The following is a 26,220-nucleotide window of genomic DNA, read 5'->3' as shown; positions in this document are numbered from 1 at the left end:
TAAATGAAAACTGATCCCACCCCACCACACTCCTTCAGTTGGTAGATATTTGTAAGAGGAACTGGGAGAGAGAAGATCAATGCATATCAACTTGGCAGTGGATACATGGGGAATGTTTCCAAAACCTTATGGAGTTTATGTTCCAGCAAATCAAGTATATTCTGAAGATTTGCAGTGGTTCAAGATGTTATTAAATTGGTATTGTTAATTCAAAACATTCTTCTATCCAGCACTTTTTTGGGGCCCAGCACACAATGGTATGGCATACTGCCACCTCCATTAAACAGTGACATGTGATTTATGAATGAGGTACATTTAGAAATTTGTAATATTCAGTAATTTTTTACATATTCACCTAATATTCAAATAAACTTAGTTATTTAATGAAATTTGCATTTTTATTACACCTATTGTTAAGATATTTTATGTAAGTATTTTTAGTATTTTAATATATAAACATTACTTTCATGTTTATATATTAATCCGTTCATGCCAAGCAGTGTCATGAGAGTTGTGCCTCAAGCAAGACTATATTTTAGTGTTACAATAAAATTTTATTTTGGTTTGCAACTATGCAGTAGTTCATTACAGTTGTTTCTATATATAGTATACAATGAGTCTCCATGTGCTGTTTTTAGTGTTATAATAAAAACTTACTTTGTTTTGCTTGCATCTGTGAAGTATAGCGCTTGTAGGGGGGAGGGAGGGAGGGAGGGAGAGAGAGAGAGAGAGAGAGAGAGATGTGTTTCACTATATAGAGTATGCTTCATTGTCATTCTAGTGATAAATTACCAATATATATACCGGATATGCAAACAAAAAGCACTGGACAAATTCTTGTGTCCTGACTGAAGGTCAAGTACAGCACATCGATTTGTCTTTCCCTTCGCGAATGTGTTACATAAATTATTTTACTAGGTTTTATTATTTTACTTATGCAGATGTACTGTTATCTAAAAAGTAATACAAAAAAATTGCCTTAAACCATAAAGTAAAAAATGAAAAGGATTACTTATCAAAGAAAGAGCCACACAGCATCATTTCAGTGATGTAAATTATATAGGAATAGGAGATATTAAAGATCCATTCTTATTTCAAAGCCAATTATATATAGAAACGTTAAAAATTTTGAAATTTTTGACTACAAAGCTAATGAGAATACAATCCTCGGCATGAGTTGGCTTAGCCTGCACTACTTAGAAGACATGAGTGCTGCCCTGGCATCCATATATTTGCCTTTTATTAGTGTTTTTGATAAGGAAGAAGGCAGAAACCTTAAGAGAGCAAACACTTTCATTCAATACCAAAGCAATCTGAGAATTCAAAGACTGAGAGTTCACTTATGAAAAATACACCTCTGACATTAAGATTGCTTTGATATTGAATGAGAGTTTTTGCTCTCTTAAGGTTTACTAATTACTAGTTTCTGTTCCCTTTCCACAGTTAAGAAATTAAAAACAGTTGAGAAAATGAGTGAAGAGTTAACTGCAGAGGCTGCATCAAAGACTGTTTTTGTTCACAATGGTATCTGAGTCCAACAGCAACTGACATTAATGACTGGCCAAGTTGGACTGCTGATTAAGAAAAAAGAGAGAGACTTCTGTACAGAGTACAAGTACAACTGGGCTAAACTATCAAAACAAGGCTTGAGTGCAGGATCATTGTTAGAGTATATGCCACCTCTAAATTCAAAAAACGTGTTTATTAATGGTTGAGATACAATTTTGCCAAATTTTGCTGCCCTCTAAGCCTGCTCCTGGGCATTGCCGGTTTGTTAGTGGGTTACAATCCTGCTTGAATGTGCATAATGTAGATGAGTGGAAATAATTCTTGGAATGGAAAAGAAGATGGGCATGAAGATTTCTAAGAAATGAGCAAACAATGAAGTTGCCTACTTTGCAAAAGCAAACAACAACAGATACTATCTTTATGAAAGATAACATTATCACACTATGAAATAACAATATAGGTATATACTTTTTCAGTTTTCTTTTCATATCCTTCAAATGCTCAATTTTTCTTGCTAGCAAAAAATAAGTACTGGAACCTATTTTTTTTTTTACAATAAAAAAAAAAACACTGCTTCTATCAATACAGGAAGCTATTTCATTTTTAATGAAATTCCTACTATAAGGTTTCCGATCCTTCATGGGTGGGATCTTTATTAATTAACATCCCAGGTTAGAGATAAGAGATCTTGGAAAGAACAGAATTTAATGGAAGTGAAGCTTTTCTGATCAGAAAGCTGAGAGTTAAAACAATACTGTGATCTTTTGAGTTGTTTTAGCAATGTTTTCACATTCCTTGTGTTATATCAAAAACAGTATGTAAACAGCAAAGGCTGTTTATATAAAGCAATTCCAAAGATCAAATAACTAATATTTTAGTAACATTTAATATTAAATTTAATATAATATAATAATATTAAATTTATAAAAAGTTCTGGAACTAACCTGAGAACTGAAAATACACGAGCCATCTTTCCAATAGCTCTAATTTTGTTCCTAATTACTTCTTTGCGTGCACTTGCTGCTCCACCTGTAAAATAAAATTCATCTCCATATAATAACTGTATTACATTATGCATTGATGATACAACAAAATATTTATAATTTCAAAGTGTATATAGTTAATAAAGTAATTAAATAGCATAGAATGTAAAATAATGATTGAATGCATACTTCATTTTCAAAATCTTTGAAACTATTTTTTTTTTTTTAATGTCAATTCCACTCATGAAAGGTTGTTAAATCTCTAGCACATTCAGGTATTATTAGATAATCTGAAAGCCTTACTTTGGACAATAACACAATTTTTTTAAGCATAGTGCAAGCTTTAAATAAGTAGGATGGTTATAATGGATAGTGAAAACAATCTGCCATCTAAAAGACTTTCATGAACATCTACATTATAGTGGGATTCACACCTACAGTCTGCATGCTGAAGAGTAGAGATGCTATCCACTTAGCCAAGAAAGCTGGCAATCTTTAATCATTTCCTTAAAAACTTCAATCTCTTCTTTCCAGAGAAGTGCAACAGATACTCAAAAGCACTAATAGTATTCAAATTCAAGGAATATTTAATCTTTAATCATACTAGTACTATATCTATTTAACAGCAACAATATATCCAGGATACCAAGTAATTTTATATAAACTTGGTTTTTAATCCTATTTCCCAAGTGAGCAAACAGACAAGTAAGTCAAGTTTGCACCTGCACGTAGTGCAAGTCTGAGGCAACTCATGGTAGTGCCACTCTAGGCAACTCGTGGCAAAAGTGGATTAAACTTTGATCACTTTCTTTAGTATTTTTCCCTTAATGTAAAGCACATTCCCTTGCAGAGATGTATGATGTTATGCATTAAAGGCAATGCATAGCCTTTAATGCATTGCCTAAGGTTGAAGTAATGCAGAGCTTATATGAATTTTACCTGAACAAGTTGCCACAAGGTGCTTTGACCTTATTAAATAAAATCTCAGGATGAGAGATTGCCTAGAGTGGCACTACCATGAGTTGCCTCAGACTTGCACTACATGCAGGCACAAACTTGACTTGTCTGTTTGCTCACTTGGGAAATAGGATTAAAAACCAAGTTTATATAAAATTACTTGGTATCTTGAATACATAATAAACCCAAGTTAAAAAACTTTCTACATCTATCTCTCATCCTGAGATTTTATTTAATAAGATCAAAGCACCTTGTGGCAACTTGTTTAGGTAAAATTCATATAAGCTCTGCATTACTTCAACCTTATTAAATAAAATCTCAGGATAAGAGATAGATGTAGAAAGTTTTTTAACTTGGGTTTATTATGTATTCAAGATACCAAGTAATTTTATATAAACTTGGTTTTTAATCCTATTTCCCAAGTGAGCAAACAGACCTTTACCACAAGTTGCCTAGAGTAGCACTACCATGAGTTGCCTCAGACTTGCACTATGTGCAGGCGCAAACTTGACTTACTTGTCTGTTTGCTCACTTGGGAAATAGGATTAAAAACCAAGTTTATATAAAATTACTTGGTATCTTGAATACATAATATACCCATGTTAAAAAACTTTCTACATCTATCTCTCATCCTGAGAGTTTATTTAATAAGATCAAAGCGCCTTGTGGCAACTTGTTTAGGTAAAATTCATATAAGCTCTGCATTACTTCAACCTTAGCATTGTCTGGTCTGGCTCCCACTGACAAGACCTCAATAAAGATCGAAACAGATATGGGTAGTGACCATTGCCTTTAATGCAAAGCATCATACATCTCCGCAAGGGGATGTGCTTTACATTAAAGGAAATATACTAAGGAAAGTGATCAGAGCTTAATCCACCTTTACCATGCACACAAACTATTGATATATTTTGCATATAAAATATACCTAGCTTTTTTTGATGAAATGTTGCCATTCTGATAACATCAACTTAATCTGAATAGAAAGAGTGAACATATACACACGATACTTGCTTATATTAATCTCAGTGAGTAGTATGGTATATACCATTTTAGCTAACTATCAACAATTAGTTAAAAATATCAATATTTAAAATATTAGCATTCTTTTGTAGAAGAAATCCTGCATTACTAGTGTGATAAATTCTTATATGACAGGTAATAAAGACCTGAGAAAATATTTCTTATTTGTGCATGCTAACTCAAAAATAATACATAGTAGGTACATAAGATGATGCATAAGATTTTTTCTTTACCCCCAGTGATGTTATAATTTGCTGAATGTATAATGTTTTTTATACCATCCCATGATATGTATCATGAAATTCCCTTATATACAATGATGATTACTTAAACTGGGCATTATTCCTTTTGTGCTTTGTTCATCTTAATGGAAATGCAAGTACTTCATCAACACACAGAAAAGGGCAAATAATGGAAAATTATTTTCACTGGATATGTCATTACTGAAGCTCTCATAACCTGTATCGTTAGGGAACTCAGATTGTGTTCATTATCAATATTTCAGGTGAAGACAAACATGTCTTCTTTGGACATATTAGTATATTTTCTTTGCATATAATAGTGATTATTTAAATATGTATTTGTTCTTTTGTGCTCTGTTTATTGTAATGACAGTGTTTCATACAAAAGGCAAATAACTCTCACTGAAAGAGAGAGAGAGAGATTATTTTCATTTATTAAGTCATAAATAAATGAAACTAAGTATTGTTTGCAGTCTATAGATGAACTAAATAAAGTCTGTACTTTATATGACATACAGATATAGGCATTTCATACAACCTGTTCAGGTTATGCCACTCTTGAGAACTGATCAACTTACAGTCTTCAAAATAAATGGTACTTGAAATAATCTAAATAAAGCATAGACATGCAATTTTTAATGTGAAAATTAACTTTCAATTATCATTTAAGAATGTCACTTATGAAGCCCAGTTTTTTTTTTTTTTTTTTTTGGGGGGGGGGGAAGAGAAGAAGATGGGGAAATCAAAGTCAAAGAGCACTAGATCTGATTATAGTGTCGGGAGGGTTCATACAAGTGCCTATTTTGCCTCTGGTTGGTGATAGTGATCATGCTGCACTGATTTGGGAAGTGGATAAGTGCATGGATGTTTCATTCAGAAAAAGTTACATGTTCAACTACAAAGCAGAAAATTATGACCAACCGAAGGGTATGCTAGGTTCTTGACTATGGTATCACAGACCTAGTGGATCTGTGCTAGCCATGATGAAATGCATCACTAAATAAACCTAATAGCTATTAAATTATTAAAAGATAGCAGTAAAATCTCAAGAAAAGAATGAAACTGAATTTATTGACCTGCTGCATGAGCCATAAGCAGCATGTGTGAGAAGGAAATCAAGATCAAAAGAGTATTAGACCAGATTATAGTATCAGAAGAAATTTCAGTACAAGATATGATTGTTCTGCTTCTGACTGGTGACCATGATCATGGATGTACTGACCAGGGATGGGGTTAAGTGTTTGGATATTCCATTAGGAAAGGTTACATGCTGAGGAAATTATGACCAACTGAGGAGAATACTGGGTTCAATACCATGGTATCAGTTGCTAGATCGGAAGGTATTGGCAATACACGAGAAATATTTAAAAAATACATCAATGATATAGTATCGAAATGTGTGAATTTAAGAGAGAGTTCAAAGAATAAACAGGGTGAGAGTGAAATGGATATGCAAATCTTATTAAGCAAGAGATTTTTAAGAAAAAGATTATGTGGAAGGAATACTACATGCATAAGAATGATCAATTATGAAAATTAGGTGTAGACCAGAAGAGTTACAATTGTTGTATAGAAAGCTAAGTGTGAGTGAAAAGGAACTGGCTCTGCAAACTAAAGATAACCCAAAAGAATTCTGTTTTTTTGCACATATGTAGATTGTATGCAGGTGGTACATGTAAAAGAGATTGTTCAATTAATGAGTGCCCATTTTGCTAATGCTATCAAAGTAATTGCAACATAAAACAAGAGGAAGAAACTCAGGTATATGAAGACAAGATGCTGAAGCTCTTGCATAAACTGAATATGAATTTGACAACAATGGGATATCAGAACAGAGTGTTCAGCCAAGCAGGCTGTATAATCTGAGTCACAGCACAGGGGGGGAAGTTAAAAGAATGTCATACATTCTTCTCCATTGTACAAGAATGGTGCAAAGACTGATGTATCTAACTATCAACCTATCAGTTTTTCTAAAATGGTAGTGAAGATTTTGGAAAAAGGTAGTAAGAGATCATATACAGAAATGGGTTGACAAAGAATCTATACTTTGAAATTAACAGCATGGTTTAATAAGAGAAGGTCATGTTTGAGTAACTTGCTCACATTTTATAATAATTAGCAGTTGAGTTAAACAAGAGGACTGAATACACCATGATACTTTTAGAGTTTGCTCAAGCTTTTGACATGATTCAGCATGGAAAACCGTAGCATGAAGTTGGAGAATATGGAATTGAATTACAACCTACTAATTTGGATAAGGGGATGGCTGAGATAGATATCCAAATATGGGAGACATAAGTCAGCAAGATTTAAGATTACCAACCAGTGATGTACCCAGGATCAGTCCTTGGAACACTATTATTCAATATTTAATTAATGACATTGGGAAGGATTTAACAGGAGACACAGCTATGTACTGATTATGCAAAGATAATCAGGAATGCAAGTGACATGCAATACATACAGAATGAAGCTGGAATGTAGGCATGTGAAAATGGCTATCAATGTTAGTAAATGTAAACTTGCATTTTGGTATAATGAGATATCCAGTGGTGTATTATATTGGTCAGGCTGTGCTATAAGAAACTGATCAATCTTGAAGTTTTAGTAGACAGGAAGATCAGTGGTCATGTAACAGAGACCATGGATACAACTCAGAGGATACTTGTAAAGCTGAAACGAACACTAAAATATAAGAATAAGGAAGTTGTTTTGAATCTCTACAAGGTTTTGATGTGATCTCATCTAGACTATGTGTGCAGATATGGTTTGCTGGTATCTGAGGTGTTGCAGATATAGTGTAGAGGATGCAAAGGAGTGTTAAAGATGATATTGGCTGTGGAATGTAGATTATGAGAGATTGAGAATTTGTGGACTGCAGATCTACAAACTTCTGAAAGGGTCACAGAGGATACCCGTAGATAGATGCTGAGCATGAATGCAGTTGAGAAAGAGGAGTGAGAGCTAGATTTTTCTCTCACAGAGCTATGTGTAACTGGTAAGGAGGTTGTGAGTGCTGATAGCACGAATGAATTAAAGAGAGGGTATGACATAGTGTGAGTAATATGTGGCTTCCCTCGATGAGTGCCTGACTCCCTGGAGGTGTCTTGTAATAATAATAATATGCACATCCAAAAGGAAGTATGCTGTACTTTATGGGTTAGTATGGTTCATATTCATATATTCATGTGAATGATATTACTTTACATGCTCAATATTTGAATAAAGGATAAAAACAAGAATTTCTTGTTAAGTATAATTTACTTTGTAATAAAATAAATTATTACACATAAAAGGCATGATTCAAACCCCAAATTTTGGACTAAAAGTGTTCCACTTCCTAGTGGAATAAAAAGATAATACAATTTATATCTTCAGACTGCTGATGGAATAGTGCCTCAGTGCAAAACAAAATCCACAAACAATGTTATGCTGATTTCTGAGCTAATGAAAAGTACATATTTGGAAGTATGTCATTCTAAATCCTAAATATCATTCTCTTGATTCACGTACAATTAATAGGGATGAAACGTTTGGCTTAATTTTTGTGCAGATATCTAGAAAAGGATTTCTAATATTTTTATCTGTCTGCTACACATATGTATCTGCTAAGCTTCTGAGTGATTTTTAATAAATTTATCAACAATGACTGAATGCAAGCATCTTCCTGATCTTGCATATACCAACAGTTTTGCCTTTACATCTTTTCTCAAACTTTCTTAAGATTTCTTGCCTGATAATTGAAATAGTCAAAAATGCCTAATTACTGGCATAAAACTGTGCAATCTGCATATATCTAAAGCCTTACCTTATATTTAATACAGGCACATTATATTATATATTCCACTAGAAAACAATAAATGTGAATAAATATTAATATTTATTATAACACAGAATAAATTAATAAACTGACTGCTGAAATGGCTAAACATATGTTGAGAAACAGATTTACAAGTCAAACTATTTTGAATCCTTAACTGCACTCATGACTAGAGAAGTTTAATTGATTAGTATTAATTTTTGATTTTTTATTCATTTAGTTTTGCTCTTTGCATTTGTCTATCTGGTGCCATTAAACAAATGCTATTCTCCTTATTGGATTGATTTTCCATTCTTAATGCTATTGCTTTAAGCTGTATTTTTTACTTTTCTTTTACTTAAATGCATCAAAAGCATCACAATAAAAACACTCAAATGTAATGAATGGAGTCAAGTTGTGGATGATGTACTATAATTTTTCACTTTTTTCTGCACTTAGTAGCAATAGAGATATCTTCAAAGTATCAATTCCTATAGGAATTAAACTTGTATAAACATCTTTCTTTCGTGAACTGTTAGTAAAGCGAATACATAACATAAAATAAATTCACTCTATTATTTGGCTTGAGGAAAGAGATGTTCGATTGTTTATAAAGAGTATATGTTATAATGACATTTTTCCAACCATTGTGAACTCTCATTATAACACACTTCTACTGCATCTCTGAGGACAAACAGTAGCAAATTATGAATCTGTAAGTAAATTGAATAAGTTGCTTCTATTTTATCAATGCATGCAAAGCAAGTGCACAGTTCTGAATTTCCTTCATTTTTTTTATTAAAATCTTAAAGACATGTAACAAATTTATTAGCTATAAGCCTTTAAGACTCATTAACCAAACTGTAAAAATATGAAAATCAATAATAAAAAGTCAAAAACATGAAAATCGACAGGAAAATTAATTGCATTCTCAATGACGAGTGCTAGTTACTACTAAATTTTTAGTAAAGAGTAAAGAGCAAATATGGAAACAGATAACAGAATTACTGTCTTGATTGGTTAATGTACCTAACACATTAAGGGAAAGATGAAGATTAATAAACTATAAAACAGGAAAAACTCAACTTATTTATTTGTAGAATTTTTGCCTATATTTCATAGGCGTCTTCAGTTTGCTCTTCAAACAGAACAGCAAACAATAACAGAAAATTCTAAAACAGTTCAACATTTTCCTAACTGGAAAAAAATAAATAAAATAATAAAATAAAATAATAATAAATATAAAGTTAGGAAAGAGATGTTTATCATCCAATCTATTTAAGTTAGGCCAACAGAGTAATGTTTCGCACATTTCTTTATAAAGATATTTCATAAAGAATTGACATTAATGAAAAATTCTTGTCTTGTTCCAGTGATTATGTTTAGTGGAGTAGCACACTCAGCAAGTCCAGACTGTTCAAAGCTCAAGATATTTAATATAACACTTATGTTCTTCATGATAGATAAAAGCAATCTTACAGTTTGTAGATAATAAAATAAGCCAAATGAGGAAGGAATCTGGTATATAAGCACTAGAACAGAAACATAGAAGAACTAGAGTAGCCACTGGTCAATGCCTATACAGGGTCCAGCTTCCTTCATTCTATCCACCTCTATTCTTTGGAACAATCTCTCTCATACTGTTTTTCCCACCAAGTACAACCTCTCACTCTTTAAGAAACATATCAACAGGTTACATTTTCCTTCTTAAGCATTTGCCCACGCATGGCACTGTAGTGTTATAGGTCTTGTGACCTTTCATGTGTGTGGGACCAACATAAAAAAAAGTCTGGAAAAGCAGGAGGAAGAAGCTTATCCTTAGGAGATGTTAGAAAAGTGGAGATTTTTCCTCACAGGGCAAAAGGCCACAAAAATGTTTAGTGGTTTTAAAATTTTTGATATGTGTTTGGAAATGCCTTGCATATAAGGGATAGAAATGCAAGTTATTTCTTCTCAGAGTCAAAGAGGTAGAGATTCTATAACTGTTAAAAGCCTTTTGTCCCATCAGAAAATCTCCACCTTTCACATATCTCCTAAGGATAAGTTTCCTCCTCTTGGTTTTCTAGGCATATATACCAGATTCCTTGCTCTTGTGGCTTATTATGAACAAAATGGAAGAGCTCCTTTTTATATTCGTCATGAAGAATATAAGTCTTATATAAAATATATTAAATATTATGAGTATGGACTTGCTTAGCATGCCCACTAAACATAGTCACTGGAACAAGACAGGAATCCTTCTTAAAAGTTTATTTCTTATAGAATGTTTTTATAAAGAAATGTGTGAAACAATATTCCACTATTTTAACTTAAATAGAGCTGATGGTCTATCTCCTTTATGGAAGATAAATTTGCTAATTTTTTCCTAACTTTATATGTGTATGTATGTGTGCGCACACACACTTTTTTTTTTTAAGTTAGAAAAAATATTGACCATTTTAGTTGTCTTACATTAGCTGCTAAGGTGTAGTAGCTTTTTAGAATTTTCTGCTATTGTTTAACTGCTACTGTTTTTTGTACTGAAGATGCCTATGAAACACAGGTGAAAATTCTACAAATAAGTTTTAATGCAAGTTATTTTTTCATTTTATAGTTTGTTATTAATATGCCCACTCATGGTATTCCAATACTGAAACAAAAGGAGTAGTGATAATAGACTATCTGAAAATAATATAGTAAGGGATCAGCTGAATAAATTTATACAAAATCACAGAAAGAGAGAAGTCATCCAATACAATCTTCAAACCAATTTTAATGTGTGGACCTGAGAACAGGATAGAAATAAAACTGATGATCGAATATGTTACTGATTTGATTCATAATGGTGCATAAGCATCCTTAGGCTATAATGCACCATTAAAATAACAATAAACAAACATATAAGTATCATGTAAAATTGGTATATACGAATTTCTCAGTTGTATGAAAGTTAAAATTGATATAACAGTTCTGGATTAAAAATATTATATAGTATATAAAGACTGATTTTCTGCAGAATTTCACAATTTATGCCTGATGAATTAGATAGGCAGATTACTAAAAGCAGTAAAACAATGAATGCACTTTTCAAAGAAATGAAGGTGGTCAACTAAAATATGATAAAAGGTTAAAACTGATCCATAGTACTCACATGCATATCATCACTTCTCAAACAGGGAGCATGGGATTAGTATGATTATATGCACGCCTGAGAAACAATAACTTCCTTTCAATGATTCCTGCACAGATTGGAAAGCCATAGTTCAATTTCAGGCTTTATCTGGTACAGGTTGTCAATTTTTTATTTCATGATATTTGCCACTGTAATATTTCTTTTCTTCTTATGGGACAGGCAAATGAACTGGAAGATAATGATAATGCAAAGTATGAGCTGACCTAACTATAGTGTCTGCAGTACATGGCTCTTAATCCCAACATGGTATGAGATCTGACACAGGTGAAAGTCCAAGTGATGCTTCAGGAGATCTCATGTAACAGAGAGAGAGCACATAAGGTGTGAGTAGCATAAAATATGCATAGTGTCTGTGGTTAACTTCAGTGAATCAGTGTAGAGGATGCAACTTTCTTGGCTTCGCTTTGATATAGTTAAGTGCAGTTCTATGGAATGCAGCTCAATAGTGTAGTTGCTACATTTAAGTGGGATATGATCAGTTATTATGCAGTCTGAGAAGACAGTGGGAGATCCCAATAAAACCTCAGATTTTAAGCAGTCTGTGTAGAAAGATGAAAAATCAACTACTGAACAGACCAAGGAATATAGAGTATTTCCCCTAAGCTGCACAAAGAGAAACTGCAGAATGGAATATAAGTGTGTCCAGGCGGAAAGTTTTGCGGCATGAATGTGGTCTTCTGTGATGTTTAGAGCTTATAATATTTATCTAATATGTAGCACAAAAGGATGTATGATAGTCTGATAGTGTTACACAAATTTTCTTCTCATGAGCAAAAATATGCTTGTCCACAATGAGATGGTTTGGAAAAGATTATCAAATTTTTCAGAAGCTGATGGCTGATGGCACTGAATTGAGAGAGAGAGAGAAAAGATTCATACAGTTTGGCACAAAGATCAGGAATAAGTAATTTGAAATGCATCAGATGCAGTTCTAATTGCTTGATGAGGGATAGAATCCAGCCATCCAAATGTACAGTCTTCGGCAGAGGAATAGACTGATAATTGAGTTTTGATCAAATAAGTGCTCAGAATAGGCTGAGTATTAGTCTACAGCTTATGAGATGGAAACAGAGTGTGGATGATATTCGATGCCCTCCAGTACTTATCAATCACATGTGTGTATTACTTAAGGTAAAAAAAAAAGTTTTATTTTAGGTATTATTTCTGGGAAAATTCCCATGTTACTCCTCTAAGTAAATATTATTTTTATGGCTATTTTAGCCTATTTTTGTTGTTGCATGACTGCAACATCCCAATTCCAGAACATTTAAACAATAAAAAAACACAGCAACCAAAAAAAAAAAAAAAAAAAAACAGAAATAGCTGTCCATACCCTTGAACAGAAACATACTCCACAAATCGACAAGGCCATAAAACAGTGCTGAGAATATCGAAAACAATAGCCATAAAATGTGACAAAAAAGTCAATAAATGTCCACCAGCCCTACATAATTTCCGAAAGTTGGAAGCCCCATAATATAAAAATTAGGTCACAACTCTGACCAATAGAATATAACACAGATACACCAAAGACAGAAACACCAAGCCGGCATGACATAGCAAACGCACTGTCAAAACGGCTCACAGTCTGTTCTCCCACCCCTGATCTTATCCTATAATATCCTTCTCCTTCTCCAAAAATTTCTGTTCACCCCCATCCCAAAGCATTCTCTTCCCATAATTTAAAAAATATATAAAAAAAAAACAGGTTTTTCAAAAAAGTTCATATACCTCTTGCCTCACCAACAATAATTCTTCCACATCTCTCAAACCCCACTTTTCTGACCCCCCGCCTTCTGTTCAGTCATGCTTCCTTCCTTCAACAATGAGTGTATATCACCATACGCTGGGATGCCACTGAAAAAGAAGACAGCCAGCAACATCCCACAAAGGTATGTCCAGTTTTTTCTTCCATATATTATTTTTTCCCCCTATATATTCTTCATATATCTGTCCATATAAAACATCAGTAATGCCCTAAAATTTGAGTAAAAAGCCAATAACCTTATAAAAAAAAAGGGATGGTTCTAAACAAAAATAGGCTAAAATAGCCATAAAAATAATAAGTATTATTTTATTTATTTTTATCATAGATAAGTCCCAAGAACTTCACCTCTGTCACAACTGGCACCACAATTTCTCCTAGTCTTAATTCTGGATAAGAATGAAGATTAGAAAATTTAAAGCAAAAATGCACACCAGTGTTCTGTGGTAAGAACCAAAACCCATTTGAAAGTGAAAATTTTGTCAATGGCTTGCAATTTTATATAACCTGATATTACAAGAATTATAAAGATGGTAAACTCATTCACACAAAGGACACAGCTTACAGTTGGAGGGAGTTGAGTTAACTCTGACAACAAATGACATGATAATTCCTCCTTTTGGACGAAGGCTTTGGAAATCCCACTTAGAAATGAAAAATTCAATAAGATAAAACTTCTTAATAAAATAAGGGCATGTTTTTCTCTTTCTATCAGATCAAAGTTGTATAGATCTTTAAAAGTATACAAAATGTCTAAGCTTTATCATATATTTTTTCCATGTCAGAAAACTGATACTAAATTCTCATGCTTTAAGAAAGCATCTCTAATGGATGTTTCCAGTATGAATAAGTGATCTGATGTTGAATGATCAAGTTAATTGACAAGAAATTATACTCTTATTTTAACACTTTACCAAAGTGTGAGTAAATAACAGTTTTCCTGTGCAGCATCTTGAGGACTAAACTACTTGTATGTAGAGAGTGTTGTCTTCACATCAAATTGCCTCAGTATCCCATAATGCACAGTACACTGTTTTGAATGTGTATACTGCCATGCATTATGGAAAGTGGCATAACACATACTGGCATGAACCTTAACTGAGGTCTCATCAGTGGGGGGTTAGACCAGTATGAAGATAATAAGAGATAAATCAATACATAAATCATATTTCCCATATACAAGTAGCAAAATAATGTATCACCATATTATTAAAATAATGTAGAAGAGAGAGAGTTGTAGCAATTTTTTTTATTTTTTTTTAAAATATTACTTTTGGAAGCTACAGTTGGAAGCTATGTTAACCACTCAGCCAACCAAGCTTGCAAATATACTTGACAAGAAATTTTTGTTTTAATCCTTTACTAAGCAAGTATTATTGACAAGTATTACTTGACAAATTTCTTGTCAAGTATATTTGCAACCAAGCTTGCAAATATACTTGACAAGAAATTCTTGTTTTAATCCTTTACTAAGCATAAAGAATTAAAACAAGTTTTGTACAGGTGAAGTTTCTTCACTACTAGGATGTTTGTATATAAGGCTATTGACTTCACATCAAATTGCCTCAGTATTCCACTCCCATTGGATGTGTATATTACCATGCATTATGGGAAGAGTCTGAGGCAATTTGATGTGAAGTCAACAGTCTCTATATACAAGTAGTCTGGTCATGATGATACCTCACATGCAAACGTTTGTTGATGGCTGGATAATGGATCAAAATGAAAATATAAATTTATTGTCAAGTACACATGGTGAGGAAACTCGGGCTTTTCATCCCGCATACAGACAAATCAGCCTCGAGTACACATGCAATTTTCAGACAAAAAATACTAGTGGTGGTGGTGATGGCATTAGTGTAGATGATGATAGTGGTGGTTCATCGTATTTGGTGGATTAAGTCCTGGAGACAGAGTTGTAGAGTAGGTGCCCTCCCTCGATGAGTTTCTGGACTGCTTGGAGGTGTCACATAATAGTAATAATAAATTATTTCCTTTCTAACTTAAAAAAATAAAAACCTCGGCTACAACTATGTCACCCAGAGCATTAAAATAATATTGTGACACACCATTTTGCTACTTGTATATGGAAAGACTTTTTTTCCCCCTCACCAATTTAACTCTCCATATCTCTACTGCTAGCTGACTGATGATATCTAAATAAAGTGACCTGTCCCATCCCATAATGCATAGTAACATACATATTCTAAAGATGATGGGGGTGGGTATTGTGAATTATGGGATACTGAGGCAATTTCATGCAAAGTCAACAGTTTTTATGAATAAGTAGCTTAGTCTTTTGCTTGCTTGTGCTTATATAAAGGATTAAAACAAGAATACAAGTGAAAGAAACTTGCTTGACACTGAAGCAAAGCTTTCAGTTCTTCATTCTTGAAAAGCTGGTTTTATACTTCCAGGCCATTCGATGAGAACAAAATCAGATTTTTTTTTTTTTTTAAAGGACCCAGGAATATGGAGTAGGAAATATGAAGACAGTAATGATATTTTGGCAAAACCCTCCCCAAGAATTTGTGATCCAAAAGCAGTTGCAGGACAACTGTTTGTAGATGCATCATGCTCAAATATGAACATGTTTGAAATCAAGTTTGTGGTGGGGTCTGATGATGTTTCAAAGCTATTTTTGAGCTTTCTTGGCCTGTTGTGCATTGTGTTCCACCATGGTGAAACCAACTGAATGTTGGGTATCGCAGTAGTAGCAGTCTGAATCATACATTCTGTAACATAATTCTGTGATGGTTAACCATCACAGAACCAAATTTTGATAAGGATGATAATGTGTTCCAGTCAGCCTGATCTTTTTTCCAACATGATATCTGAGAAAGGGTACATGGTGACTCGTGAAAAAATGGAGTGGAATCATGGGAAATAGCTTCTCCCAAACATGTTGTTTTCAGCCATCTTTTCCCAAAACAGTAAAAGATATGTGTGTAAACAGTAGTGAATATTCAGGTATGCAAGGGGAAGATGGTGGTACTTCTGAAGTTAAGAAGGAAAGATTACTGGTGTCAGGCATGTGCTCAATAACCTTTCCTATGTGCATTACACCATTGTGTAATGCACATACTAATTTAAATCCTCCAGAACTAGCATAACAGGCAGTAACTGCAAAATGTGATAATGGAAGTCATCGTATATATATCTGCGCCAAGTGGTTAACAGATGCAGCATAATTCAGTGGGCTTATAGGAATGAACTATAGTTTCTCACAAGGATAGCAATTTCTTGGGCAATCCATCTCTAATCCTATCCTTCACACAATGATAGTAACATACTGTAATGTAGGATCTCACTAAGCTGCATATAAATCTTCTGTAAGCAAAAGTACGTGAGCTTATGTTCTCCAAGAGGACTGTCATATCAATATTTTGGCAAAATCTACACTAGTTCCATTTAGAGAAGCAGTAGTTATTTCTTGCATCATCCATCTAGCTTTTGGTGCTAATTTTGGTTTTATAATGTTTTTTTTTTTTTTTTTATCAGATTTATCAGTTTTGGACTTTCCTTTTTTGGGGGGAGGGGGGGGGAATTGTGGACATATATTTAATTGAAATGATTTTTGTGTAGTGTCATTTTTGATGTATTTTCAGAAGTGAAGGTATATTTATTAGATACTGGATCCTTTCTAATGAAAAACAGACTAGACTGTAACATTTATGGCTTGCTGTAAATACTTTTTTAATATTACCTTCTCAGTGAAAGATGGTTCCCCTGCCAGATGATGTGGCATATTTCATTTCTTCCTGATATGAACTGTTCTGCCCTGTCTTGATTTTTTTAATCTCTTTCTCATCTTTCCACCTTTGATACCTCAGAAGGATGTTCAGAAGTAAGCTGGATGTTCTCCCTTGCCATTGGCACATTTAGGTGCTTTAACACATGTAGTGTTTTTTAATGCTACAATGGGCACAGATGGCATAATCTCGTAAACAAGACACATTGAAGCATCTCAAAGAATTCAGGCTGTAGGCCTCATGAAGTTCAGATAACTTGCATTTATGCTAGTTATCTGAAAATCCTTAAATTTAATACTCTAAATCTCTAATAAGAGATTTAGAGTATTAAATGTAAGGATGCTATTCCTTGTTGGGACAAGAATTAAGTTCACCATCGCTAAGTATGCAGATTCATACTTCATTTTTGATTTAACTGCCAGCAAGTTTGAAAATAAAAGCATAACAATTATTGTATATTGCAATCTTTTAATCAAATTAGCAGCAATGATCAGCTTTTAAATACATTGTCCACTATATAAAAAAATTACTTTAATAAAATGTTCGAGAATAATAATCACTTCTTACTAATAACATGAAATTTCTGCATCAGAAACATCACCACAATATACATGCTCTACACATCTATAACTATTACTACTGCTACCACTACAACAACACAAACAGTTGAATTATAAAAATGGACTTACATTTCATTGTAATAGTGAAAAGAGTGGAAAGGAAAAAGATAGCATCAGATTACATAAATTAAGATTCATCTGTGATAAAGTAATACTGTTTTTCCGAATGTTTCAATGCAGCTTGAATTTAGATATTAACCAGAACCTTGATATACCACCTTTCTTTGAAATACTACTTTATGTAATTGTAACCCTGACATTTTTACTTTGCATAACTTTTTTTTTCCAGAATTCAACAACTGTACCTTTTCTCTTAGGTAATAATCAATGCAGTATTTAAATATTTACTGCATTTCAGTTTTCTATCATACTGTGGTTTTATAACCAAAATAGGATAGAAATGTATTTAACCTAAGAATTTCTTTTATGCAGTCCAATAATTCTCTTTTCAAGTCAGTTCAAAACAAAGGTAACTTAGTATGGCTTTTTGCTTTCCCTTACAACATGACACTTTTCAAGCTTGACTGGAATTCAAGAGCAGTGTGCTACATTAGAAAGAAACTAAATAATCAAATGAAAGACAAGTGTACTGGTGGTAGATCAAGGTTATGCAGTGATCAAATTATTATTAGAGATTTCATAGTTGGCATTTTAATTTGCACGTCAACAAAGAAACGTAAACAACAATTTATTATTTGTCCAAACTAGAATTCATAGTCAGTATATAAAAGCCACTGCACAAAAAGTTTTACATTAAAGAACAAATATGATATATAACCAAATTCTACTTCAAGATATCTTTTTTAATTATGTAAGTTAAAGTGGATAACTGATCTATAACTTCACTGCACAGACATTTTTGGGAAATTAACAATAATGATCCTTAATTGACTTTTATTCAAAACTAAATAAATAAATATATGCAAGAACACATGCATACATACACATCCATATATTTATTCAACATCAGACAGCACAGCTGCCTACATTAGATATTCTAATTCCATCATCATGATCTGTAAAGACAAACGAATTGCCTAACAACAACAATGCCAATAATAATTTTCCAGAATGGATGCAAAGAGCATAATTTAGTTATAAAGCAAACATTTTATAAATCAATGTACCAACATTCTTCATACATTCCCCGTTTCTGACTATTGTCCTTCTTATCACCAAATATCTGGAGGAATAATATAATGAGACTTTGATAGCAGCATGCTGAGATAAAATCTGATAATAAAGCAGTGTTTTCAAAACACTGCTTTATTTAATGTACTGCTTCAAATGACATACTGTTTCACAAGAACTAGAATATGGAGCAAGATGCTATATAATGATGACCTTCAAATATTCCTTGCTTTTGAAGATTCTGGGGGTTCAATTTTGTGATAAATCCCGATACTTGGCTGTATAAATCTGAAGCCATGAAACATATTCTTCAAAGTATACAACAGACCAGTTAGGAAGCAGTGAATTACACCAAACTAAATTTTTGCTAATCGAGGGAATATCAACAAGGACATTTATAATTAAAATATCTCTATTTAGAGAATAGAGGGTGTCTGTAGTGGTCACACTGAAGTGAAATTAGATTTATTTGGGCAGGAGAATGACCTGTCCAAATATGCTATGCCAATTCAGAAGTTTGGTGGAGAAGGAATCGGGGTCGTCTGGGACTGTTTTTCTGGTTTGGGCTGGGTAACTAGTTCCAGTAATGAGAAATCTTAACCTGTGACATAATGACATTTTAGAAATCCTGTGAAAGACATTACTTGTATAAACATGACAGTGCTCCTGTCCACAAAGTGAGGTTTGTGCAGGAATGATTTGATGAGATGAATGTTGAAGAACTTACTGGCATGAACAGAGCCCCATAAAACACCTGCAGGATGAATTGGAATACCAATTGCAAGCCAAGTCGAATTAACTGACATAAGTGCTCTTCTGAAAGAATGGAAAGCTGAAAGATTGAAAGCTATTACAGCAGTAAAGGGTGGGCCAACTCCATATTAATGCCTTTTATATTATAGTGAGGTTTGGGATGAGCAGGTGTCTGGATATTTTTGATCAGATAGTATATCACAGGTTTCCAACCTTTTGTTGTGTTGGATTATAACAAAAAAAAAAAAAAAAGATCATATTCTCCTTACAACTTTGATCAAGTGAGTTGGCTTCATAGAAACTAAATTAATCTATATGACAAATGCATGTATTTTATGGCTGGTTTATCAGTCTTGCAGAATGAAAAGAGTGAGTTTCCAGGAGGGGGAAAACATCACCACTTTATTTATGCTTTATTAGGTTTATTATGTCCTAGAAGAGATTCACACCAAGCCTTTCCAAAGGACATCGCTATTATTGAGTGAGCAATACCAGCTCTATCATAAAAAAAAGAATGATATTAAATTACTTATTTTGCCTTCTGTAGAATACTATGAGTTAAAGGGGAGAATTCATTAAAATAAACTAGAAACACAAAGGCTGAATAATAATACATTAACAACTGAAATATTAATTAATTCAGTCCAGTGGCAATAGCTGAAAACTGTTCCAAGAGTTGCAGTGGGGTATTATATATGCAATTATCATTTCCTGGAATATATCATCAAGGTGTGCAGAAAATGACAGCATCAGTCCACAATAAGCTTACATTATTACTAGCCTTCAGTTAAGTTTCAGTCTTCTTTTTTATCTCCATATTTGAACATTTCTAGATGAATATTATCTACTTCAGTTGCATTTCCTCATTGCATGCCCTTATTCTTTATTATCTCTTCCTTTCCACAATGGATGATTACAACCCAAGGAAACATGATTTCACATAAAATCTCTCCCACAAAACACAATTAAAAAAAATGAAAGAAAAAAATAATAAAATAAAATAAAAATAAAAAATTCATATCCACTTCAACATTTGTGGTCTAAACAGCAAACTATACAATGATAGTTCCTACAAGGGCAACACTTGTGCATTCATCAGAAACAACATTCCATGTCAGAGATTGTTAAACCTTGAATCTTCCCTATTTGATCTGCTTTGGCCCAAAATTTCCTTAGCAAACTAAGGAAATTTTGGGTTTCATTTGCTGTCTCTATTGCTACTCAAACTCCAATAACCACTTTGATCTCTTCAACTCTCTCGCTAAAGCTCAATTTTCTGCAGTCAAAATACCCTAATAGTGAAGTCATTCTTCTTGGCGACTTCAATGTCCACAACTCAAATTGGCTTCACTTCTCGGGTTTCACCAAATAAGCAGGCAGGAATGCCACGATATTTGCCATTAGCAATGATCTATCACAGATCATCAATCTCCCTAACAGAATACCTAATAATCTCCTCCAATCTGCCAACACACTTGATATCTTCTTAATAAGCTCCACTCCCAAATACACTGTAAATGTCAGTTCTTCTCTTGGTAAATTTCCTCAGTCTTGTATTCTTTGGCACTATAAGGCTGCCAAATGGGAAGACTGTAACTTCTACCCCTCCTCCTTCCCACAGTCTCACTACTGCTTCAGTTCTCTCAATCCAAATATCTGCTCAGACCAAATAACAGACATCATTCTCAGAGGAATGAAGGCCTTCATCCCTCCTTCAACCCAAAATCTCAGGCCACCATCCAAGCCGTGGTTCTCAAAAAGTGCCCATAGTGAAGTCATTCTTCCTGGCGACTTCAATGTCCACAACTCAAATTGGCTTCACTTCTCAGGTTTCACCAAATAAGCAGACAGGAATGCCACGATATTTGCTATTAGCAATGATCTATCACAGATCATCAATCTCTCATGCAGCGTGTGTACGTGTGTGTGTATAAAAAAAAACAAAAAAAACTCAGCATTCCATGAATGGCTCAAGACTAAAAATCAAGCTGTTCACAACTCTGCCTATATAGTAGCTTGCAACAGTGTAAAAGAACTATCAACACATCCAGCTGATATGAGAACAATACTTACTAGAGTGTACATCTTGTAGTGGTGGTGGAAGTGGTAATGTTATGATGTGATGATACTTCACATTTGAACTAGGACCTTCTTACTAGAGTGCACAGAAAAAAACAACGTCAAATGTTATATTGATATTCCAGACAATTCTGTGCTGTGAAGTTTCTACAGAAATTATCACTTCAGGAGCTACATGATAATGCCACAGCCCTTGAAGTATGGTGTAACAAGATAGTTTGAGAAAATGGTTAAACAGAAGAGTACATCTTAAAGTAAACCTAGAGATCCTCTGGTAAGAGTTAGAATTTCCTTTGAGGACAAGACTAACTAACTTCACTACAGGAAATGATTACCATTTAGTAGAGAAAGAGACCAAACTTGCATCAATGTATTGTAGTAAATCTATCAATGTGAGTGTGGCACCAGTAATTGCCAAAGGTGGGCCAATACTATACTGAGTTTTACACAAACAGATTATTTACAAAACAATCAAGCATCTGTATAATTTTTGCAACAGTGTATGTCTCTTAAGTGCCTGAACACTTAAGAGACATACACTGAAACAGCAAGCAGTTAAAATAAGAATATGAAAAAATTATTTTCCTTGAGCTGTGATCAAATACTGTATTATAAAAGTATCAGGATTTAAAGAAATTAATATTTTTGTATTTATAACAGTCTCATACAGTTAGTTATTAAATGCATATCTGTTAATAAGTTTTACCTGAGATTTACATTAAAAATATACAAAGTCCATGATTTATGCTGATTTCAATATCTGCAAATTTGAGAATTCTCAAATAATTTCCTTAGTTTTCCTCAAAAGTTCCAGAAAATTCTATTCTATGCTGCTGCCATCAAAAGTCACTGTACTGCAGGGTAGGCTGACCACTGTGTCTCAGTTTACCATGTTGTATTTGGTAGTGGCTCTTACATAACAATTAATTTATTTTAAAATTCAGTTTGTAAACTTGAATACCATACCATGTTTATAATATCTGTACTACATTATTAAGGTTTATTCTGTACTTTTTAAAAAATCTGTTCTTTAAAATAAAAAAGAAAACTGAAACCATGTCTGGTCATACAACTGCCAGTGAAAATGTTACTAAAAAAAATCCCCACAAATTTATATATTAGAACAAAAGACAAAAGTTATTAGAAGAATGGAGGGTGGATCATGTCCTACTATTTGTAAGGAGCCACATATTACTCTCCCTTTCCAATGTAACAACAAAAAATGCTGATAAAATTAAAGAGACAATGGAAATCATAAGAAGAAAAAATGCCACAACTCTTGGATACTCACATGATTGGAAAAAGAATAGTTACTGTCATGGGCTGATAGCTAAATGAAACTTTCATAACAAGCAACAGCTGGCTTGCTAAACTCAGTGAACAGCTGGTTCACTAAATATGGGTGCAGTATTGACAAGAAGGGTCTATTGGAAAAAGATGCCTTCAAGAACTTTCACCTCCTGTGAAGTGAAACATGATTCTAGATTTAAACCAGCCAAAGACCAATTTAACTCTTTTTTGGTGGAAATGCTTCAGGAACTGTAAAACTGAAGCCAAAGATCATTTGTCCATCACTTTAAAATACTGAAAGTATTTTACAGTGATAGACAATTTGGTTGAATTTGGTATTTTAGGTAATACTGGGTCCAATCAAACAGAAGAGCTTGGTCAACCCTAATAAGATATCTTCATAGACTGGTATATAGATAATTTTTGTCCAATGGCACATCATTACTGTGACAAAAATAATTATCCAAGGAGGACTGTTGTTATTGGACTACGTACAGGACATCTATCAAACGTTGCAGAAATAAGAATGGCTATGGATGTAAAAATTGAATTAGAACATTTAGGAAGATGTTGCAAGAAATGGACAAGTGCAACATGTCTGTCAAAGAATATTAGAAGTCCTATAATATCCTAAAAGGCATTAGCATTGACACCGCTTAGAAAGAGTCACTAATACTAATACTTACATCAACTTATATGAATGAACTGTGGCAAAAAAAAAAAAAGTGTGGACGAAGCACATACATGATTTCAGTGAATTTGAGGAGTGCCACAGATTGCAAATGAAATTACTGCAATTGCTCATGAAACAGCCTGATGACATAAATGAGTTGTTGGAGGGATTTTAAGTCACTTACAAATAAAGAAAAGGAAGATTTCTCTACACAGTTGATTCAGAAACAGCAGGCAAAAATTCTATATTCTATAAAACGGGAGGACCCCATTTTATAGAATGGGGTCCCCCCCCTCCCCATTTTATATTCTATAAGACATCAAGAAATCCAAACATCTCCTTCTCTCTTATTTTAAAAAGAAATATCAAGTGCCTCCAATTGATCAAAAGATGGTAGACTGGCTATAGGTTATCTGAAGTTATGGCAGAAGTAACTGAAGCCCTGAGGCATGAGTATTAGGTCTGCTAATTGCAAGTCTTCGCAATTAGCAGACCTAATTCTTCTTCTTCTTCTGGCAGATTTGCCTGTTTTGTGGGATAAAAACCCAAGTGTCCAGGAGGGAAAACCTTGTTACCTCCAAATGAGACTGGCTAACTCATCTTCAACTGAAAAGCCCTTATAAAGGTTCTTCGTATGATAGAAAAATTTGCCAAAGACAGCAGGAGATGATCCAGTCAATCCTCGTGATCCACAACCAGGATCTTCCTCTTATATACAAAATATTAAAATTTTTGCATTATTGAATGAAGAGATGCAATTTTCATACACCTGGAATGCATCTGGCATAAATCAAGGGTCTACTGTATAAATAAACAGAACAAAATTCCATCAACTTATATGAATGAATGAACTGTGGCAAAAAAAAAAAAAAAAGCGTGGAAGTCAGAACCATGTAACTGAAGTCAGTCAACATATGGGAGAGTGGATCATAGTCAGATCATGGGTGGGGAGGGGGGGAGATTATCCATAAAATTGTGAAAATATGGGAAAAAATTTACTTTAAAAACTATAGCATGATAATTCTCATTTATTGTTGATTACCAAATATACTGCTTGTAACAACAAAGTGACCATAATGTTTTATTATCTACAGCTGTTAAAAAATTTGATTATACAAAATGAGTAATATCCACACGATATTTAATGTGCTAATTCTGGAAATGGCAATCCTTCAAGGAAAAAAAAAAAATATATATATATATTTATTTTAAGAGTCTCACATATGTGCTAATTGTGTGACTGTTACTGTTTTATAATATAAATAAGTTTTCTCCATCCACACACACACACACACACACACACACACACACACACACACACACACACACACACACACACACACACACACACACACACACACACACAATATATGAAACTGATTTGTTTTTTATTAAAAAATATATATACATATAAACATAACATACGAGGGTGTGCTGAAAAGTTGTGATAGTCATCATGAAGGAACTGAGGTAGAACCATGTAACTTACACATTATTCTACATATTTCCCATGAAGTGTTATACACTTATTACATCATTTGCAATCCTCTGAGAAAAAAGTCTTTCCCTTGTCGCACAAGCCAGTCCTCAGGTGCAGATATGACTTCATCATCTGTGGTAAATTTTGTTTCTTTCAAGTGTTTCTTTAAATTTGGGAATAGGAAATAGTCAGATGGGGTGAGGTCTGGTGAAAACGGTGGGTAAAGCAGACATTGAAAGCCCAAGTTGTGTATTGTCTTGGTTTCATGAGTAGTGTGAGCAGGTGCATTGTCCTGCAAAAGCAACATGCCTCTGCTTAGTCTCCTGTGGTGTTTTTCCTTCAGTACCTCCTTCAATTCCTTCAGAGCTGTTGAATAAACAGCTGCTGCAATAGTTTCACCTTTTTTTTTTTGAGGTACTTGGTAAGGATTTACACCATCCATATCCCAAGAGACAATGGCAAAAATCTTCCTTGCTGACTTTTAGGTTCAGAACAACCATGGAGAACCTCCGTGTCTCCACTTCATTGACTTGTTTGGTCTCTGAGTCACAGTCCGTGTGTAGAGGCTTGTTGCACAAACCAGTCCTCTGGTCATTGGGTCACAGTGATAAAGCCATGCTTCTCAAAAGTCACAATATGAGCCAAAAAATTTATGCCTGATTTCCCAAAATGATCCAAAATCCCTTGAGATGACAGCACACGTTCTCTCTCTTTTGGTTGGCATTCAGACATTTTGGGACCCACTTTGCTGAGAGCTTCTGCATGTCCAGATGTTGGTGGATAATGACCCCAACTCATTCCCAGGATATCCCCAGAGTCTTTGTGATGTTTTTAGCTGGTATTTGTCTATAATCAAAGATCGTGACATGTACTGAATCGATGTTTTCAGGAGGGATCGCTGTGGAAGATATTCCTGACCAGGGGTCATTTGTTGTCTCAGAATGCCCAGTTTTAGACTTGGCCACCCATCTGGCAACTGTTGGATGTGCTGA

The 26,220-nt window shown here is 33.8% G+C and overlaps 1 protein-coding gene across 2 annotated transcripts in view; it reads right to left on the bottom strand.

Annotated features, from left to right (window-relative positions):
* LOC150099340 (serine/threonine-protein phosphatase 2B catalytic subunit 2-like) overlaps positions 1 to 26,220 on the bottom strand; it is a 273,967-nt gene that overhangs the window by 34,994 nt on the left and 212,753 nt on the right. For both annotated transcript variants that reach the window (XM_090404069.1, XM_090404070.1), the window contains exon 11: positions 2,454 to 2,538. In XM_090404069.1, coding sequence (XP_090260195.1) covers positions 2,454 to 2,538 — 85 coding nt within the window. The remainder of the gene's footprint in view (positions 1 to 2,453; positions 2,539 to 26,220) is intronic.

This window comes from Typopeltis vanoorti, chromosome 14 (genome assembly GCF_054136105.1).
Source record: "Typopeltis vanoorti isolate ZY-2024b chromosome 14, IOZ_Tvanoo_1.0, whole genome shotgun sequence".
Classification (NCBI taxonomy): Eukaryota; Metazoa; Arthropoda; class Arachnida; order Uropygi; family Thelyphonidae; genus Typopeltis; species Typopeltis vanoorti.
The sequence above is the reverse complement of the archived record's forward strand: the minus strand, read 5'-3'. Positions and strand labels throughout refer to the sequence as shown.